We start from the raw sequence: 23111 nt of genomic DNA on the forward strand, positions 1-23111 counted from the left end.
TTTATGTTGTTCTTTGCTGACCGCACCCCCCGACAAACTTCTTCAAGCATTAATCTACGGTCAACTATCTACACCTCAAATATTCTTTAAAGAAGTCATTTATTATCATCCTAATCAAAAAGTATATATTTTAAATACAATAATCTCGGTAATCCAAACACTCCAGTTATCCGAACTGGCGTAAAAAAAAGTTACTTTTTTTATCAAACTCAACAGAAAATACCAGTTTTGTCATCAAATAAAAATGCATAAGTATAAAGAGCATTTTTAACACCCCGATCTAATAGGCAAGTTATTGAAATCACTGAGAAAATTTTTGCGTAGTTTCGAGATGTGGTAATCTTATTCCTATGAAAGTGTTTACAATTTATTTTGTCGAAATTATAAATACATTTTTTGTATACTCATTTTTTTTTATTATGTTTTAAATAAATCCATAAAAAGAGTATTTTATTATTTATATATTTTTTCACTTATAAATGAATAATATTATAATTTAAACAAATTAAATTAGCACTTAGAATTACTGAGGATATAAAATAAAACAAAAAGTGAAACCTCTTGAAATACAGCTAGTGACCGGCGATGTTATAGACACATAGTTCCTTACGAAAGTTTAATGGAAAGAGAGAAAGAGAGTGGTAATTTTTTCACAATACTTTCAGTAATCCGAACACCCCCTCCCCTCCCTGTAGCAATTAGTTCGGATAACCGAGATTACACTGTATTTAATTTTTTGTTATTAAATTTTTGTTTATTTTGCAAATATTTAATAAATTCATGATTTTTACTAGTGTGTTGTTTATAACCTAAATTTGTGCTGAAAATGATTTGATGAGTCACATCTCCATTCTGGAGGACTTCCTTATCTTTAATCCTGCTCTTGGTTAAAGACGACTCTTCAGACTGTTTGACTTTTGGTTAAAGAGGAAACGTAACTTACTACTGACACACTTTGAATGAATGCCATGCATGGGATTCCCTCAAATCTTTAAATGAATTACCAATAGACCTCCATTCAATTTTGCAGGATAACAAACAGACTGTGAGTAAACTTTTTGAATCTCTTAATCATTCAAAACTTTACAATAAAATTTAATCAAATTTTACCACAACATCCCATTTTTCAATAGTTATTATTTTTTATTTTTCGTACCCTCCTGTAAAGATTTTAGTTTTTTTTTTATTTTCAAAACCTCTTTATATTTCATTTAAATGCAAAATACAATAATATATAATACATACCTCCTATATGTACGTATTTTTATGTATTTAGTACGTACATATAGGAGGTATACCATATGTATAGCTGGGTATGAAGGATACCTTGGATTGCCTTTTGGCATTATAAGGTTAGGTGAGGGGTCCAATGAAGGTTGTAAACTTGGTTGGCTTACGACATTGGATTATTGGAACGGGGAGGAGTTATTATACATTTCAATCCAGAAATTAAGACAATAATGATTAATACAATTTTCGGAAATAAAAGCAATAATGACCTATAAGTGGGTGATGCCTAAAATAAAAAAAAAATAAAGAGATAAAAAAGACTGATTGTTACTCATTCTTGAGCTTTAGTTTTATGAGTTTAGGGAAACTAGGAAATACCTTTCTTTCATGAAAATCTAATGAGTTTCTAGCCAGATTTCTTTTCTTTCTTTCACCCAAACCTATCACCGAAGACTGCGATGATTTCGTAAAGTAGAACGCATTGATGAGGACTGAGACAAATTCAAGGATCTAGAAATGGAGCATCTCCAGAGCAATTATCTTTGCTAGGGATCAGAAAACGTCCCACCGTCAATCTGGGTCTTGAAATAAGTTGTTTCAAAGATATAAATTTTAAAAAAATTAGTTAAATTCTGAGGTATCGCGTGAATAAAAATCGATTTTTTATTTACACCTCGATTAATTTTAAAGTAAATCATTCTCATGAATTAAAATAATCACTTTAGATTGTGCAGAAACAAATTAAAAAATAAAACAAAAAAATACTATTCTAACCAAAAAGTGTATTTAAATTTTTCAAATATTTCTTTAAACCAAATTTATAGATTAGTTTACGAGTATTGGCCAATGTATGAGGACGGAGTTTAAAATCTCTGCAGAAGAGAGGACAAACCACCAAAAATAATTAAATTGAAATTCTTACTCTCAACTTTCATAACTAAGCCGAGGTTTAAAATACTTACTGAAGAGTAAAACAGTGTTAGAAAAAAAAATTATTTATATCGAGCAACATTGAAAAATTAACTAAAACTGAGCATCGGCATGAATATTCAACGATCGATTTCTGCAGCAGTACAGTGTTAAATTACAAATATAGAAATGTAGTTATGATACAAATACATCAAAGAAAAATTTAGTTTTATATCAATATATCAATGTTTAGAACGGAAAATTCAATTTTTAACTTTCGAAAACTACCAGAATTTAAGGTTTAGAAAAATATACAAGGTGGTATAAAGCCAAACAGGCTAGGAATTATAAAATATTTAATCATAATTAAAAACAAAAAATTGTCAAATCTCCGAAAGTTTGGTATATATTTTTTTTATCCTGTATTCGCCAAGACGTCCACGAAGGTTACGAATGGGACCTGTCCATCAAAGTCAAGGAGTTCCTGAATAACATACGAGAAATCTTACAACTTTCGACGGACAAAGATATTTCACTTCATGACTGGGTTAATGGGATGAAAGCTGAAGAGCGTCTTCGTCGAATCATCTCCCTTTGGAGTTGATGGTTCGAAACGTAAACGTTGATGACAAATTTTTTTTTGAAAGTTGATTGGCTCATGGAACCATCGATTTAAAAGATTTCCTAAATTGTAGGATGAGACGGAATATTACAGACAAGTTATTTTAGAAATTTGTGAAGTAATGTTTAGTTTCTAAGATTTTCGGAAACAATGACTAAATAATCAGAAAGTTTTTGAAAACTTCATAAAACTATCAAAATGAAAAAAAAATACTTTGATTAACATAGCAACTTTTATATTTTATTATTAGGAATAGGCACACAGTAGTAAGGCACTGAGGTACTAACTCCAAGAACTTGGGTTGGAATTGTGGTAGATAATTATTTATTATGTTACTGCAGCCGTGAACGAACCCTGTGGGTTCAGAAGTCCTTCAGGGTTCACCCAGCCTCATAAAGTTGGCACCCTTAATTGGGTAAAAATCCTTGCGGTCAAGTGAGATTCTGACCAAATCACCTCCAAATGTATTTCTTGCTTACTTTCTTACTAAGTACTGTATCCCTGAATTTTCATGGGTTGACTTCTCATGAATCGTATGCCTGCGTCGTTATCTTTTGTTAAACAGTTTTACTCTTTGCATGAACAAAATTTATATTTGTTATTTCCACCTCGAGAAACAATTAAATACGAACTTCTATAACAACAGAAAAATAAACATTTTTTGTTTATAATTATCGTCTTCCCTAATTTTCAGATTTTATTTTTCGGAATACACAAAAATATCGATACCTTAAACATGAGCTCACCTACCTAAAAAAAGAGTTGGGAACTATTCTAAAAACAGGGATGAGCCAAAATTAGCCACAGTTAAAACTAATAGCTAAAATTGCCAAAGATACGACCCTTATTCATGAATGAATCATTGATAAATAAATATCGTATCTATGACAGTTTCAACTTTAGCTAAATTTTGTCCAACATTTTCTAAAACTATTCTTGTATTAACGCAAAAATATGGTGTAAACGCTAGGAAATCTACCATGAATCAAGACAGTATAATAAATTTCCCAAATCGTAGTATGAGACGATATATTACAGACAAGTTACTTTAGAAAATTGGGAAGTAATGGTCAATTTCTAAAAATTTTAAATATTATAAATAATCAGAACCTTTCGACCTAATTTATTAAATGAAATAATACCAGATTAACCTATACCTTTATATAGATAGAAATATTGTATTTCAAATTTATAATAATAGTATCTTTATGAAATATTTATAAAACTTTTAAAATTAATTTTAATTTGTGTTGTTATTAAATTAATCATTAAAAAAAGTAGTTATATAAAGGATAAGTTATAATAATTTTTAAAAAATCGCTTTTGTTATTGCCAGTGTATTGAAGAATGAAACTGAAACCTGATAAACAACAAATCTCTTCGGTCTTGCGGGTCAGAATTCTACGTTTAAGGCGTTAGCTATTATAGTGCTAACATAATTATTCTGAGTAATTTATCTAGTATTATTCTCTAACAGTTTTATCAAAATAATCCATTGAATATATAATTAAATTATTTTAAAATATATTTTTAACAATTGACAATTTTATTTATTTTAAACGGCGGATTTTGTGACGATTTTTCTGTAGTATTAACTTTTTATCCAGTCGCCTAAACTTGATCTCTATATATGGGTGAAAATATTTTTTATGCACATGTTTTCGATGATGGCGTTTTAGGGTTACAAAAATGGAATCGATCCTTTTAGATTGCACATAAAATATTAAAAATTTAAAACTCACAAATATTACTGCCAACAGAAAAAAAAAAATTATCAAACATTCAGCTATTTTTAGATTAAGTAACAATATATGTAACAATATTGAAACTAGGTATAGTGCTACAAAATCTAAAACAAAAATTTAAAAAAAAGAAGTATCCAATTATTCCGAGAGTTTAAACTCATTTAAAGTGAAAATGTGTGGGGACTAAACCGAAATAGGTTCGCAGTTTTTTTGTTTTGTCGCTCCCTTTGTTTATATAATCAGGTATAAGGCATTGGAGTAGAAGATCGTCGAAAGTTATTTTGAGCATTTTAAAATATATGGTTTGTGAAATTATATATATATTAAATTAAATCTATACTGTTACAATCCACGAAGAGTTAGTGGTGAGTAGTGCTTCGTAAGGAAATACTTTTACTAGAACAACAGTTGTGCAAGGAAGTGGTTTGGTCAGAATCACACTCGACTACCGAACCCACAGGGCTGACTCACGGCTACAGTGAAACAGAATGTAATTATCTGCCACAGCCGGATTAGAACCAATGTCCTTGGAGTTTATAAAAAAGTGGCTTATATATTTTTTTTTCATCGATAAAAAAAATTTTTAAAATATATATTCGGAGGAAATCGACTTGAAAAAAATGGATAAAAACTTACTTAATTCATTTTATAAATGAAACTTATTCATGAATAAATATTGCATCTATGGCAATTTCAGCTATTAGCTTGAACTGTAACCAAATTATGCCCAACAGTCTAAAACTATGTTGCATTAACGCAAATAAATGGTTTAAACGCCAGGAAATGTGAATCTACCATAAATCAAGACAGTATAATAAATGAAAAAGATTTCCTAAAGCATAGTATGAGACGAAATATTACAGGCAAGTTACTATAGACAATTTGAAAGTAATGTTCAATTTCTAAAATTTTCGAATATAATAAATAAATAATCAGAACCTTTCTACCTAATTTACTAAATGAAATAATACCAGATTAACCTATACCTTTATGTAGATAGATAACCTATACCTATATTGTATTTCAAATTTATAATATTAATATTTTTATAAAATATTTATAAAACTTTTAAAATTAATTTTCATTTATGTTGTTATTAAACTAATCATTTTTTTTCATCGATAAAAAATTTTAAAAAATATATATTCGGAGGAAATCGACTTGAAAAAAATGGATAAAAATTTGTTTTATTTTAGTTTCTATCATCTGAATTTTTTTTTTTTTTGTATTTATTATTTATTTTTTGACTGGGAATCATAGTAATGAGGGTAATTAGGTTACTAATAAAATAAAGAGATAAATTTAAGAGTAGCTTAAATTTGTAATCCAATTTTTTTCAAAATTGTATACCTTTTTTCAATAAAATAATAATACAAATGATTTTTATATATATAAAGAGAGTTTGCAATGGGCATGAAAATTAAATAACTTTTTTTTTTTTTTAAGATAATCGTAAATAGTGTATTTTTCGCTTGTTACAAGTCATAAAATTAATTTTAAATATAATTTCTTGTATTCCATTGTTTCGAAAACGAAAAATTAAATTTTCTTCATATAAAAGAAAATGTTGTTTGATAAATAATTTCCTGCTTTTATGGAACCCTAGCCTTAGAGTTGTAGAACGTACCTGTGGAATGGTGTTCATGTTGCTGACTGGACGCTGGAGTCGATGCTGGCTGTGCCGCCGCAGAAGGTATATATAGTGAGCACCTCTCACCTGCAAGGACAGCCCCACTCCACGATTCGTAAACATTGCCCAGTTGCTACAACACGAATTATATAAATTATACGATATCATTGTTCGAAGAAATTGGCGAGAAAATCATAATGTCCAATCAAGAATAGGAAATGTCAGAATGTGAATTATTATATCAAAACATGACCCAGTTCCTTTGTTTATAAGCGACACGATAATTTTAAGTCGAAATATAACTTAAAAAATAATTTATTAAGTAAATCAAAATTAGATTAATTTTTATTAATATATTCTTGTTTGAGAGTGGTTTAGTTTATTTAAAAACAAATTTGATCCTTTTTTTCTCAACTTTATTCTTTTCAAAACCTTCCAACGTTTCGACCCTCAGGTAATTTTTAAGGATACCTTTACTTTGTTGTCATTTTCTCTTTTAAAATTCTTAAAAATGCCGGCTAATTGCCTTTGTCCCATCTATAACTTCTTCTATATAACTCTTTCTTAAATTTATAACTTGTACTAACCACTTCTCTTCTTTCTTTCATTTACATTTGCAAACTTTAAACAGAACCTACCTTCTGAAGGTGGTTAGTAGTGGAGAAGTGGTGAGTACAAGTTTTAAATTTAAGAAAGGGTTATATAGAAGAAGTTATAGATGGGACAAAGGCAATTAGCCGGCATTTTTAAGAATTTTAAAAGAGAAAATGACAACAAAGTAAAGGTATCCTTGAAAATGACCTGAGGGTCGAAACGTTGGAGGGTTTTGAAAAGAATAAAGTTGAGAAAAAAAGATCAAATTTGTTTTTAAATAAATCAAAATTGTATCCTTGTATAGTCTCAACACTTTTATTTCATCAATAGTCCAACGTTTCGGCCATTTCGGCCATCCTCAAGGACAATCTACAATATAATTTCTCGCCTCACGTCAAATTTTAAAAATTGTTTAGCAGGCTATTCTACCCAGATCATTAATTATAAGTTAAACACACCCTATTTTTTAAAAATTCATAAATATTTAATACCTTTAATTTTCAATTTACCCACACTGTTTATATGGAAATGATAGAGTGGATAAATTGAAAATTAAAAGTTTTAAATATTTATGAATTTTATGAAAAATAGGGTGTTTTTAACTTATAATTAATGACCTGGGTAGAATAGCCTGCACAACAGTTTTTAAATTTTGATGTGAGGCGAGAAATTATATTGAAGATTATCCTTGAGGATGGCCGAAATGGCCGAAACGTTGGACTATTGATGAAATAAAAGTGTTGAGACTACACAAGGGTACAATTTTGATTTATTTAATAAATAATATCGAAATTGATCTTCAGATCTTTTTTTCAAAATGGTTGTGTTTAAAGTTTACTGTAACGATCCATTATCGTTTTCCATTTTGTCATTTTAGTCCCATTTAGAAATAATTCGATTTCGATACCATGTAATAACTCTTACTAAGAGTTGAATCTGCTAACACCAAGTTTAATAATTAATTTGTAAATAATGAGGTGTAGATAGTTGGCCATAGAATAGTAAGTGGAGAAGAAGATCAGGGGTATGGTCAGCAAAAAAAAAAATATTTATTCGTGCCGACGTTTCAACCTGAGTTTCAGGTCTTCATCAGGGCTATAAAATAAAAATAGATAACGACTATCATTCAGAGAAATAAAAAATTAAAAGAAATAGTAAACTAACCAATTTGAATATATATATAAACATTAAATATAATATGATATAGGTTAGAAGATATGAGTAAGATAAGATATGTAAGTAGTGTCTTCAAATTGTTTTTCAGTATTTTAGACACTAGTTACATATCTTATCTTACTCATATCTTCTAACCTATATCATATTATATTTAATCTTCCATTCTTATCAATCTTCTACTGTCTAATTTCACAAAATTTCTTTCCATTATTGAGTTAGCTCTTTTTATTTTATCTTAAAGGCCTTTTATTTTAATTTATATTTATTATTTTATTTCTAATTGTTTTTATTATATGTTTATATCGTAAATAGTTAATCTCACCAAATAAATGTTTACATCCTGGCCAGTTTATTTTTCTGTGGAGCTTCATTCAAAAGGACTTTTTGTGACATAAGGATTTTTGATGGCTCCTGAAGGATCCAAAACAGGAAGAAATAAAGTAAATTTATTATAGTGGCTAAAAACAGGTAAAAGTAACAAAACTTTATTAACAAAATTTAGAGTTACAAAATTATTATTTCAAACGATATCAGATACTTAAAAATCAATCAATATTAGATTACATACGAAAAAAAAGTTTAGTTAATAAATGAATCATCTAATACAATAAATTCCTAAAGTAGGAAAATTAAGACATAAACAAACAAATAAAAAGAAGAGAATATACAATACATAAATTTAAAAAATAAATAAAACTACACCGCTACAACCTATGAAGGCTCAGAGTACTTTAATACTTTGTAATTCTATAATATTTTGTATTTATGTATTGTATATTATCGCTGAGTATGAAAACTTTTTTTTTTAATCATCAAAATTGAAGGTACTTTCCTAAATGATTATTTAGAAATTCGGCATTTCAGTCCAGTAAGTCTGTTTCAATGAGGATAAAACCTATCTGATATTAAAGAACATCTCAGGCATAAACCCGAATTATATATGTAATGTAACAGACCATTTTGCGAGACTAAGTTTTTTGGACTCTGGGGGCCTCAAAACATGTATTACTCTCGAAAATTGAAATTAAATTTTTTTTTAAGATAGCATTACTTTTCCTTACTATATGTCCCATATATATAATCTGTACCGCTACAACCCAAGAAGATACAAGGATACAGTACTTTGTAAGGAAGTACAGTTAGAAGATAGACGGTTGAGCAAAGAGGTAATTTGGTCATAATCACACTCGAACGCCTGGATTTCTACCGGGTGGACCCTGAAGGGCTTCCAAACCCTTAGGATTGATTCACGGCTGCAGTAACAGAATTAATAATTATTTACCACAACCAGATTCCAACCCAAGCCGGGAAAAACTATTGCTAGAAAGTTATATCTGTTACAATCGCTTCAAAGTCTATGGTGCACGGAATTTCACCCCAGACATTGTGAGCGATCGACGATCAACCCAAATTGGCCTCGCGATCGTCTGGTCGACTTGTTGGCCGTCTCTGCTATATATAGATAGGTAACTGAAAGTAAACAATACTAACAATAAAATTTAATAAATCTAAACTGCTAAAACCTATGAAGGGTCAGGAGTGCAGTACTTTGTAAGGAAGTTACTAGACAGTTACTAGACAACGGTTGTGCAAGGTTAGTATCACACTAGACCACCAGATTTTTATACAGGGTAACCACTTTGAGGTTGAGTGGGCCCCGGAGGGCTGTCGAACCCACAGGGCTGACTGACGGCTACAGTGAAACTGAAAATTAATATAATAATAAACAAATAAATAAAATAAAACTAATAAATAAAGAGATGAAATATATGCATATATGCAAACGTCTTTTGCTCTTTGAATAAACTAGATTATTTAAAAGGCGGTTTGTTGTGGTAACCAATTTGTTTTATTCAGGGGAAGTTTGATCCCCATCATTCTGGATCCCACCGTGAGATATGAAAATAATGACCTTGGAATTATAAAAATAAGAAATCTACGATAAATGCATCCCTTTCCTCAAGGAGAAGTTCCCTGAGAACGGAGAACGAGACTTCAACGTGAGAGGCCTCTGGTTCGGACCCCGTGGAACGATTCCCAGCACAACTAGGAGCTTCATGGAGGAGCTCGGGGTCGATGTCCAGGACCTGGCTAAGATGACAGAGAATATAATACTTGAATCCCTGGGAATCATCCACCACCACATGCATGGAAATTAATGAGTGGGGGAGTTTATCCAGAAGTGGGATGGCATGCATGCATCGCATATCTTATTTGTTGTTTTAGTTATTACTTTATTATTTTTCATATTCTAATATTTTTTATATAGGGGAATTTGTTGATCAAATGAAATAAGGATTGTAAAATGGAAGAGAAAGAAAAAAAATGAATTAATTGAAAACTTGTATTTAGTTTGTAAACTGGTATTAATTGTAAAAGAAAACTGTGAAAAATTATCTTTCTATTATATTATAACATATAAAAATATGTAACTTATATATGTCCGATTACGGATTGATCAGTATGCTGTGTAATGTAGCAACCCGATGTATTTGGGCAGCATGAATGAATAAAGCATTTCTCTCTCCCTTCTCTGGGTTTTTGGAAAATTTTGTTCAACTGAAATACTTAATAGTTTTAGTTAAAACAACTTTTCTTGAGGGGAGTTGCAAGTTTTGATGGATGGTGATTATTTTTTTGTAATGAGGGTAATTGTTGATCATTCTCATAGATTAATTCAGAATTCTTTTCAGTCTTCTGTAATTGGTTAAACACTTTGAACTTTAAACAGTCGAGACATATGTGAATTGGAGTCGAATAACAGAGATATATAGAATTAATTTATTTTGGACCCATTTAAACATTTGAAATTAATGAAAATTGAATTCCATAAATTCATACATAGTAATTTCAATTTCGTTTCTATGGCAATTAAGCATTAAATAAATTCTTTAAAGCAGGATATAAATTTTATAAAAGTGTTGTATTTTTATATTTATATCATTTTTTTGCAACTAAGAGTATTATTAAAAGCACTTTTCTGAAAACTGTTGAATTTTGAGTAAATAAATATGTCAATTAAAAAGCTTATTATTAAATTAATTATTTTTTGTATAAGCTTGTTTGAGAGTGGTCTAGTTTATTCTTAATTTAATACAATTTTGATCCTTTTTTTTTCCTCTCAACTTTTATTCTTTAAAATTTCTCCAACTTTTCGGCCCTCAGGCCATTCTCAAGAATTCCACCTACAAAAAGTTTTTTTATTTTTGTATAACATCCAAAATCCTTCGTAAAATCCTCAATGATCCTTATTTTGTTACTAAGAAAACCATCCATAAAGACCTAAATGTTCCCTATGTAACCGATCTAGCCCGAACCCGATATTATTCCTTCCATAATAAACTCCCTAACAACCCAAACCCACTAGTTTCTATGCTTGCTTCCTCTTCCATTCCAGGAAATCCTCCGAGGCGCCTGAAAAGAAGATGGCCTAGTGACCTTATATTGTAAATTGTTTTTAGAGTTCTACTACTGGGTAGTTTCTCTACATCCTGTATCATATCATTATGTCATTATGATCAAATTTACTTGTTGTATTTTTTATACAGTTGTAAATATCAATAAATAAATAAAAAAATAAAACAAAAATTTATATAACAATTACATTATTTCCTTCAACTGCACACTGATTTCTTTTGCCCTACCTTCAATATTGATGTCATTGCTTTTTTAAAACCTCAAAATTGCAGGCTAATTGCCCTTGTCACATCTTTAAAATAAATTAATCATTAAAATATTATCATAATAACCTCATAAAATTTTGTTTTTAAATAGATTTCTTACTTACATAACTTTTTTTATTAAATTGATATCCTAGGTTTAAAACTTTTTTACAAACCACTTTCCCTTCTTTCATTTATATTTACTACTTAATAACATGATAACAGAGTCCTAACCTGTTGATGGTAGGTTCTGTTTTTAATATTGAAGGTCTGGCCAAAGAAATCAGTGTGTAGTTGAAGGAAATAATGTAACTGTTTTATATAAAAAAAAAATGTTTGTAGGTTGTATCCTTGAGAATGGCCTGAAGGCCGAAACGTTGGAGAATTTTAAAGAAAAAAAGTTGAGAGGAAAAAAGGATCAAAATTGTGTTAATTGATTGTGTTGATGATTAAAATCATATCATAATAACCTCATAAAATTTTGTTTTTAAATAGATTTCTTACTTACATAACTTTTTCTAAAAAATGTTTATCTTAGATTTAAAACTTTTTTACAAAACACTTTCCTTCCTTCACTTACATTTACAACTTAAAAACAGAACCTACCTTCAACAGGTTAGGACTCTGTTATCACTTTACCATATAACAATAATTTTTTTATATATTTAAAATCCATAATTAATTTAATTAAATATTTTTTTAAACATACATACTTATTATTAAATTTAATACGAGGAAGTAATGTCATAGTAGATAGTCTAGAAATATTTGTTTTGCAACGAACAGTTAATTTAAACTCAAAATAGGGACGTAAGAAACGCATACCTCACCAATTTTTTTTTAATAATTTATTTATTGATATTTTCAACTATATTAAAATATATACTACCAGAAAATGTTATGTTTATACAAAACATACAGACATGTGGAGAATCTACCTGTTGAAAGAACTCCAATAAAGTTGGAGAAGGTTTCGAGGCCATCTTCTTTTCTGACTCTAAGGAGGATTATTAGGTAATGGAGGAAAATGTAGGCTAGAAACAAGTAGGTTTGGGTGGTTGGGAAGTTTATCATGGAAGGATTGGTATCTTGTTTTGGCCAAAGAGGCAACATATGGGACATTGAGATCCAGATAGATGACTTGATTTGTGACCAATTAAAGAGCATTAAAAAGAGGAATTAGATAATTAGATGATAAGTCCAGATAGGCCTTATTATAGCCGTATAAATGAATATTTCGTAATTAGTTGGTAGTTTATACCGTTCGTCTATAGTGTTGTAATAGTCGGAATCGGCGTGCAGTTTTCTTTCTTTTCAGTCTTGTATGAGGATTCCAAATGAGTCGTTTGTAACAAGATTTGAAGATAGAAATGGTTTTAACTTTTACCAAATGACTTTTATTTACTAATTAACGACTAAAAACGGCAAAAAATTTCATTTATTTATTTTTTTTTAACCCAAAATACAGATAAAAAGTACTGATTATACTATAAATGTGCCATGTATCATCCCAGCACAGTTTTACACCCCAGTGTGGTAATAAGATATAAAATTTAAATAAGAAGTATTATTCATTATATCAATAGGTCAATAATATTACGTAAGCGGCTGCCCAACTCGGTAGGATGTTTAGTTAATATCAGTTACGATAGTATGTTATGATAGTGGTGTTGATAACATCTATCAGATAATGTTTTATTTCCATTACTAGTTGGATTGGAATCAAGTAGGCACCGGAATTACTTGCGTAACTTTCCTAAATATTTCGTCGTAAACAATTGTATATATTTAACTAACTTTAGATAATTAACTACAGGATGAGTATAGTTAACTAACTATACTTGATTCTAAAAATTTATGTATTTATTTTCTATGGAATACTGATTTATTTTGCTATATAAACCATGATGTCACGATATACCAAACCCTCTTCTGGAAAAATCACGTCTCCGATATTTCCCGTTGTAACTTCTCCACCCTAAAATGTTTAAATTTTCTTCGTCACTAGCTACCTTTTGAAACGCGTAGGCTCTTGGTTACTTTCTTAATATTCTCCGCTAAGATTATTGCTGTGTAGTGTACGGGATTGTCTCTGGGGATCACGAAGAAAAATTAAAACGGTTAAATAATTACTTTGTACCATTCATCTTTGGGGTCCCCAGGTACGCCTCTGTCATCCGATTTTATGAAGAGTTGAAGTGGCTTCACCCCTCCTTCCGTCGTAAATATTTTCTTGCATCCTTCTTCAACCAAGTTATCCAATGTTACAGTCCATCGTACATCTCTGATATCCTTCAATTTAAATCCTCAGTGTATTCCTGCAATACCAGCACATATATAGCTGCCTATTGAACCGCTGCCTTTGGTAGATCTTTCCTCATCCGTTCCTCTTCTCTATGGAATTCTATTCTCTCTTTCATTCGTAGTTAATATCCTTCCAACCTTTAAATCCCGTATCTTCGACCACCTTCTGTCCACCCAATCCCGGAAGAATAACAATTTAAAGTTTCAAACAAGGTTTATATATTTTCTGTATTTAATATTTCAGATCATATTCGTTTGTAGACATGTATATTAGCAGAAATTGTACCTTTTCATTTTTATTTTCTGTTTAATTCTATTTGATTTTTTATAATTTTTTTTATTATCGGAAGTTAAACATCTTATGTTTTATGGTATGACATATATTTTTATTTTATTTGTTCCATTCTTATTTTATATATTCTGTTAATTATTTTTGTTCATTTTTATCTTTTCAAATTATTTACTTTATTATATTGTAAGACGTTTTATAATTTCATTTTTATTTTGTACTAGTCTATGGCTCTAAAGCCTAATTTTGACGCCTGTATATTATTATAAAGGGATCAATCCCAGAATAAATAAATATTATTATAATTATTATTATATTGGGCATAACCTGTGATCTCTTTGCAAATATTCTCCGTAAAGCTCTAATTAATTAATTAATTAACACAAACCAAATATTTATTTGGTAGACACCTATGTAATGATATAGGTAAACCACTGAAATAATTCTTACTGTCTAACGTTCAGAAGTGGGCCAGTAGAAATTTTTTTAACATCGGCTGAAATAAAATATGCTCCAAAAATCAAGGTTTGAAATTGAATAAATGTTTAAGGATTCAAAAGACGCTAAAAATGAATCTGGCAAGAATTTAACTTATAAATGTTTTTTTGTCTATTAAATACATGCAGAGCAATGGTGGCATACGGTAATCTAAAAATATTTCTAAAATTATGTGAAAATATCTTCTCTGGGCTCTTAAATGTATGAATATCGGGTAAAGGTACTTTACCTAAATATTTTTGAAAATTCGGCATTTTAGCCCCATCAGTTTATTTAAATGAGGATAAAATCTAAATGATTAAAGACTATTTAATTTCTCATGGATTCACAGAGTTTAATCAAAATCGTTTGGGAGAAAATAAAAAAAATGTGAAAATTTTTTCTATAAGGTGAAACTTCTAGTATGTCGATTTTAGCGAAAAAGTTACTGTCGCGTTCCAGATTTATACCCGTCTTAAGAATGTAATTTCAATTTCAAAAAACTTTTTGTTTTAGAGCTAGGCTGTTTACACACACACATTCATTTTGCAAAACTAGGTTTTTTGGACTTCAATACATATAGTTCCATCGAGAGTTATTCACGATCATAATTCTTTCTCTTACTATTTAATCTATATGCAAGCAAGTGAATATACAAAATGAGAAGGTCCATAAAAAAGTGCATTTTGTATATTTTCTAACAAAATGATTTTATTTCATATTTTTATAGATACAGAGGCGGTTTCTCTAATAAGTGAAATAATATAAATAAGTAAAAAAAAAATTGAAGATAAGAAAAATACTAATTAAAATATAACTGATTTAAAAATTGGGTAGGTTGAGCACATGGGTAAGTTGGGCAAAATGAGAAGGTTCGTAAAAAAGTGAAATAATAATAAAAACAAGTAAGTAAAAAAAGAAAAAAAAATTGAAAAGATAAGAAAAATACTAATTAAAATATAACTCATTAAAAGATTGGGTAAGTTTCATAGAGGCTTTAAAAAAAAAAATGTAAAAAGTATGTATATGTCATATTCAGGCTAGTGAATGTACAAAATGAGAAGGTCCATAAAAAAGTGCATTTTGTATATTTTCTAACATAATCATTTTATTTTATATTTTTATTTATAGCATCTACAATATATACAGAGGGGGTTGCTCTAATAAGTGAAATAATAAAAATAAGTAATTAAAAAGAAAAAAAAAAATAAAAAAAATTGAAGATAAGAAAAATACTAATTAAAATATAACTGATTTAAAAATTGGGTAGGTTGAGCACATGGGTAAGTTGGGCAAAATGAGAAGGTTCGTAAAAAAGTGAAATAATAATAAAAACAAGTAAGTAAAAAAAGAAAAAAAAATTGAAAAGATAAGAAAAATACTAATTAAAATATAACTCATTAAAAAATTGGTTAAGTTTCATAGAGGCTTTAAAAAAAAAAATGTAAAAAGTATGTATATGTCATATTCAGGCTAGTGAATGTACAAAATGAGAAGGTCCATAAAAAAGTGCATTTTGTATATTTTCTAACATAATCATTTTATTTTATATTTTTATTTATAGCATCTACAATATATACAGAGGGGGTTGCTCTAATAAGTGAAATAATAGAAATAAGTGATTAAAAAGAAAAAAATAAATAAAAAAAATTGAAAAAGATGAGAAAAACTAATTAAAATATAACTCATTAAATCAATTGGGTAAGTTTCAAATAGGCTTTAAAAAATTTTTTTAAAAAAAGTATATAACACCAGTGTTATATACTTTTTTTAAAAATTTTTTTTCGAAATGGATTCGAGAATAAAATAATATGCGTATATCATCACCTAGGCATACTTAAATGGAGAACGTTATATGTTTCAGAATTTTTCCGAGTATGACAATGGTTGATTTCAGGTCCCATAAATATAAATTGGTTTGGATATCCTCAATTAATTTTGGAACAAAGTGGGATTCATGACCCATATTATAAAAACTGTTGAGATGGCTGCTAATGCAGTCGAGTGGGACAAGAGTCAATGTAAATGAATTAAATTGTTTTTTAGGTCAAAATTGTTTGTGCTTACAAGGGGATGCTACAGATGTGGGATCACCAATTTCAGTGAAATTTGTTTTGGAGGTACTTAGTGGGAAAATATTGTACTCCCCATGGCTATGGGAGCCAAGAAAAGATATTTTCACATAATTTTAGAAATGTTTTTACATTATCGTATGCCGCCATTGCTCTGCATGTATTTAATGCTAATTATTACAAAATATTGTTAAATGAATAAAAATTTACTTCTAGGAATATAGTTCGAGTGGCGGTCGAGAATGATACAAAATAGTTAGAAAACTATTTTGTACCTTTGTTGAACGCTGGGTGGTCTGTCTTATAAAATAAATATTCCAATACAATAAAATTCAATAACCAAAAGTCGCTGCTATTGAAGTAGACAAAACAAACATTTATAAGTTAAATTCCTGTCAGATTCATTTTTAGCGTCTTTTGGATCCTTAAACTTTTATTCATATAAATTAAAAATTGGAAATTTCAGACCTTGATTTTTGGAGAATATTTTATTTCTGCCAATGTTAAAAAAAAATCTACTGCATATTATTTTAATGAATAATTTATTTTAAAGATGAGACAAAGGCAATTAGCCTGCATTTTTAAGATTTGAAGAAGGAAATGACATCAATATTGAAGGTAGGACCAAAGAAATCAGTGTGTAGTTGAAGGAAATAATGTAATTGTTTTATAAAAATAAAAAAAACTGTTAGTGTTAGCGTAAAAACAGAAGAACAAGGCAAAAGTGATCTTGTTATTAAGAAGTCCTCAGAGGCCAGTCGACGCACTCCAACTGTGGTCTATGAACCCCCCACCATAGTCCAACCTCCCCCCACAATTCCCTCCCCTCCATCACACATTATTCCCTCTTCCCCCTTTTCTTCTTCCATTACTCCCCCTTCACCCTCTCTTTCTCTCTCTGTTTTCAGTATCCCTTCAACCCTTTCTCAAAAAGTCCGTGAAAAATCACGGTCTTCCACCCGAAAACAGGACAAAAGAGAGGAGGCTGAACCTCCTCCAGATTTTCGGAAATATCCACCACAAACGAAATCTCTGTTCCGCAAGATAGTAAAGATAAGTCACAAGGAGAATGGACGAAAGTTAAAGAAAGAAGAGCAAGAAGTAAAGCGCGAATACAGAGCCAAGAAAAAATGGAACACGATTAATAAGTAAAGTGAAGTCGATATTTACTTTAATATTTTTCTATTTTAAAAACTGATTACATATTTCTTACAAAATTTCTATATAAGTTTTATTATTATTGTTTCATTTATTTATTTATCTATTTTTTAATCTTTATTTGTCTAAAATATTCTTAACTAAACCTATTTTTAATCACCATTAATATCTACTTCATTAATTTCGAAAAATGTTCTCTATTTATTCAGGTAAAGTAACTTTTTTTTTTTCTCTCTCCTTTATTTTATTTTTATGTCATTATTAAAATGAAACTGTAACGGATTAAAAACTCATTTTAATGATCTTAAGATTCTGATTAGAGATATAAATCCATTTTGGATAGCTCTCCAGGAAACTAATCTCTCAAATCATGACAGAAGAAATTATACAAATCATGGTCACCACGGGGTACTCCTTGCCGTAAAGCAATCAGTTTATTTTGAACCGATCCAAATAAATACTGATCTCCAAGCTATAGCAGTTAAAATGCATATGGCTTTTACCTTCTCAGTATGCAACCTATATCTGCTACAGGATCGTCAAATTGATGACCAACACCTAATGGACATATTTAATGAATTAACACAACCTGTGCTCTTTTTAGGGGACCTGAATGCCCGCTCGCCGCGGTGGGGTTCTCAAAACCTTAATACGCGAGGTAAAATAATAGAAAAATTCATAAAAAATACTAATCTCCTCTTGCTTAATACAAGGGAACATACTTTCCTTAGCTCTAGCTATGGGACTTATTCAGGAATTAATCTTACACTCGGTAGTCCAACGTTGTATAATTCTATAGATTGGACAGTTCTTACTGATTTACACGGCAGTGACCGTTTCCCACTTCATATAAAATTTAAAATAATAAATCATATACATACCAAGCCGAAATGGGTGCTTAAAAGAGCAGATTGGACTCTTTTTACGTCCCTTGCCACCCCACCACAAATTCATCCATCTAATATGGACACTGATAGAGGTTGTAAAGCCCTTACTAACAACATTATAAAGGCCCAAAAGGCATCAATACCGATGACTTAGGGATCCCCAAGAAGACCGCTTGTCCCTTGGTTTAATGATATGTGTAAGAAGGCTATTAAAGAACGTCGTAAGGCATATAAAAAATTCACCAAATGTATGACGTCGGAAAACTTTATTGAATATAAAAAGTACTATATGTAGAAATATATTCAAACAAAGTAACGCGGAGTCATGTAAAAATTATATTAGTTTCATAAACTCTTTTACTTCGTCAGCTGATGTGTGGAATAAAGTTCGAAAATTTACAAGAAACCCCTCCATTTCCTGTTACACCATATCGGTTAGCGGAAAACTGACAGATAACCCATCAATAATTGCAAATACATTTGCCAACTATTTCTCCGAAATATATTATTCCCCTAAAAATAATAATTATGACGAAGCAATAGGTTCCGAAAGGACAGATAATGAAGCGGTAGTACATTATAACCTCCCTTTTTCCCTATGGTAACTAATACATATCTTAAATACCGTGAAAGGCACTACACCCGGACCTGATCAAATCCACTATGACATGATAAAAAAACTCCCAAATAACATGCTAAAGTGGCTGCTTGACTACCACAATCATGACTGGTTCACTGGGAAATTCCCAAATACCTGGCGGGAATCAATAATAATCCCAATTTTAAAAAATTGAAAGGACAAGTGGATGAAAACCAGCTACCGACCCATATTCCTCACAAGCTGTGTCAGCAAAATAATGGAACGTATGCTCAATAAAAGATTAATGTGGATAATAGAGAGCAATAATTTTTTACAATCTGGATTCCGCAAAGGTCGATACACACTAGACCATATCGTTACTTTGGAGGTTGAAACCCAATATTCATTTATTAACGCTCAAAATTCAATCGCGATATTTTTCGATCTTAAAAAAGCATTTGACAGTATCAAACATAATATAATCCTTAAAAAATTATTAACTGCCGGAATCAAAGGGCAAATGTACCAATACATAAAACAATTTCATTCACATCCCCGCTTAAGAGTACAAATAGGATGCGAATTTTCCGATGAACGCGAACAGATTAGCGGAGACCCGCAAGGATGTGTTCTCAGTCCAACTCTATTCTGCCTAGCAATTAACGATTTGGGACTTAACATGCCAAGGGGTGTTAAACCACTGCTATTTGCGGACGATCAAGCCATTATTTGTTGATCAGCAAATGCAACTATTATCAAACATAAATTACAGGAAGCAATCAATAGAATCAATAACTGGTCACTTTCAATCGGTCTTGAGTTCTCACCCGAGAAAACCAAATGCCTCCATTTCACCCGAAAAAGAATAACCCCACCATCTCCTGAACTCTATTTAGGTGAATCTTTGATACCCTACACAAATAACCACAGATTTCTGGAGATGATATTTGATCGGAAGTTAAATTGGGAAGCGCACATTTCGACACTAAAATCCAATACAATACAAAAACTGAATATACGCTTGCTTAGCGGCACCTCCTGGGGCTCTGACAGAAACACACTGGTAAAATTATACCGGACCCTACTATGCTCGAAACTAGACTATGGATGTTTTATTTACGGCTCTGACCGACACTGGATTCTCGCCAGACTGGATGTGATTCATCATACAGGGATACGTATCGCAACCGGCGCATTTCGAACAAGCCCCATTCTTAGTCTGTGTTCTGAATCTGGACTACCTCCTCTATTATTCAGAAGGAAAAATTGGCGATAAACTACATTTCAAAATTATACCCTCAAAAGGATCATCCTACACATAAATACATCTTCAAACCAAAATATTCAAATTTTTTTAGAAACAAAATAAATTCAACACTCCCGTTGGCAGAAAACACACTCTGCTATTGAATTCTTTAAAGAAATACTTCTGTAGTCCTGTAGTAGGAAGTCCTCCATCCTCCATGGATACACAGGCCACCAAATACAATGCTACAATTATCCCGATTTCCCAAAGGTAGTACGTCACCTACTGAATATAGAATTAGGTTCTCACGTCTGTGTCCAAATATTCCAGATCCTTTTTTGATATATACTGACGAATCAAAATCTAACGAATCTACAGCACACATAACTCAACTCATAAAATAAAACTACATAAATTATGCAGTGTATATACAGCTGAATTACATGCAATAGCCTCAGCACTCCACTTCTCCATGACAGTGACGCATACTAACATTGTTATCATTACCGACTCTATAAGCTTATTAAAAGCCATGAAGAACATTTACCCGAAACACTCGGGAATTATAAAAATACACAATTACACCAACATGCTAGAAAACTTGGGAAAAACTGTTTTCTTTATATGGGTGCCGGGTCACGTGGGGATCGCAGGAAATGAACTGGCGGACGTTGCAGCCAAACAAGCTCTTGCCCTTCCGGGTCGGGGCGCCGCCATTCTGACACCCCAAGAAATAAGTCTCCCGATGAAAAATGAAATATTAGCTAGTTGGCAAGCCATGTGGAATGAAATCCCACCGAGCAAATTAAAAACTATTAAAAAAACAATTAAACCATGGACCACATCAAACCGTCGCAGGGAGGAGGTAGCTATAGCCAGATTGAGAATAGGTCATACGAATTTAACTCATGCATACCTAATCAATAAGCAAACACCGCCAAAATGTCAATACTGCAACAGTGTACTTACAGTCAGTCACATATTTGAGGAATGGGATTTCTATTGCATGAACTTACGTAGATTGGGAGTGGGACCGAGTGTTTCGAATGCCCTTGTAGCGAGAGGGAGCAAGTGGTGCGACCGCAACTCACCAGAGCGCTGCACCTCGAGCCTTACCGAAGCTCCCAAATTTACATATTCCATTATTTTGTAAAAAGACGTTGTCATTTTTGTATATTAATAATTTCTGTACATAATATTTAGCAATATATGTACAATGAATAATAAATGATAACAATGCAATGCACGAAACTATCTCAAGTAGACATGTACCGACCGCTTATCGGTCACAGCCGCATAGACTAGACCTATAAATAAGGGACTCTAAATCCCCAAAATTTGGTCGTAGATCCTCATCCTTTTCTGGGTCTAGTCATGGCACAGGTGGTGTTTACACTGGTTGAGATGGAGAAGTTCATTGCCAATCTATGCTCGCAAAAGTTGTTTTTCTGTACGCACACCTAAGACGATGGCCTATCTCCTTTCCCTCTCTCCAGCAATCTTAGTCCGTCCGCTTCATCTCGGCAACTAGTAAGCTGGCTCCTATCATGACAGTTCTAGTCCGTCCGCTTCATCTCGGCAACTAGAACTGTTACTCTACCTCAGACTCTCTCACCTAGACCTCCTCTACCTAGTCAGTGTCCAAGGCTCATCCCCTGGCACGGCCTTCCTTTCTAACTTTTTATGAATACGCCTTGTCGTGGGCCTTCTGTAAAGAGATATCAGGCTGGAGAAATCGCCTAAGACCAGACAACCCCGACACCCTGAATGATGACCAATAAATCATAGAAATGGTTTTAATTTTCTTAAAAAGGAATAATTTTTTGAATAAGATCTAAACCCAAAAGCTTGTCATATGTATTAAAAAATTCTAAAAAAAGTAATTATTCAAACTAATTTAGAAATTAAAGAATCCTAAATCTTGAAATAGAATTATAAAGTGAGAAACGTGGGCGTTGATGACCTCAGGGTTTTACGCCCAAAAGCCCCAAGCAACAACAACAAACTATAAGGACTAATATATTTTGTTTTATGACAGGAACGACTTTAGTGATCTCACATGAGTTTAAAAGTTTTTTTTTAATTTTATTTATTTATTTAATGTGATTTACAACTGTATAAATAATAAATACATTAAGTAAATATGTTGTATGTTTCATATACACTTGAAAATCTTGGGAAGGAACCTCCCGTTGGTGGTACTTCAAGCATTAATTTAAATCAAATGGTATGGTACAGCCCCAGAGCTCAATTCCATATGTCCAAATTGGTCTGATTATCGTAGTGTATACTAATGTTTTGTAGTGAATGGGAAGTTTAGAGCGTTAGTCAATTAAGTGTTGTAGCAATGGAAATCTACGAGCAGTTTCTTGTCGTTTCAGTCTTCTATGTGGATTTCAAGTAAGTCTCTTGTCAAGATGAGTCCTAAGTATCGAATCTGTTCAACAGGCGCTAGTAGAATATTTAGAAAGGCTACTGTAGGACAGGAGGGTAGAGGTTTACGACGGAGAGTAAAGATCTGGTGGGGAGT

At 31.1% G+C, this 23111-nt stretch overlaps 1 protein-coding gene across 1 annotated transcript in view; it reads right to left on the reverse strand.

Annotated features, from left to right (window-relative positions):
• Positions 1-6207, reverse strand: part of LOC106682443 (adult-specific cuticular protein ACP-20) — an 11052-nt gene extending 4845 nt beyond the window's left edge. Inside the window, exon 1 of the mRNA XM_014423301.1 lies at positions 6134-6207. Within this exon, the coding sequence (XP_014278787.1) occupies positions 6134-6151 (18 nt within the window). The 5' untranslated portion in view covers positions 6152-6207. The remainder of the gene's footprint in view (positions 1-6133) is intronic.
• Between the last annotated feature and the right edge of the window lie 16904 nt (positions 6208-23111).

Source organism: Halyomorpha halys, unplaced genomic scaffold (genome assembly GCF_000696795.3).
Source record: "Halyomorpha halys isolate HHAL.00 unplaced genomic scaffold, Hhal_1.1 Scaffold24.1, whole genome shotgun sequence".
NCBI lineage: Eukaryota > Metazoa > Arthropoda > Insecta > Hemiptera > Pentatomidae > Halyomorpha > Halyomorpha halys.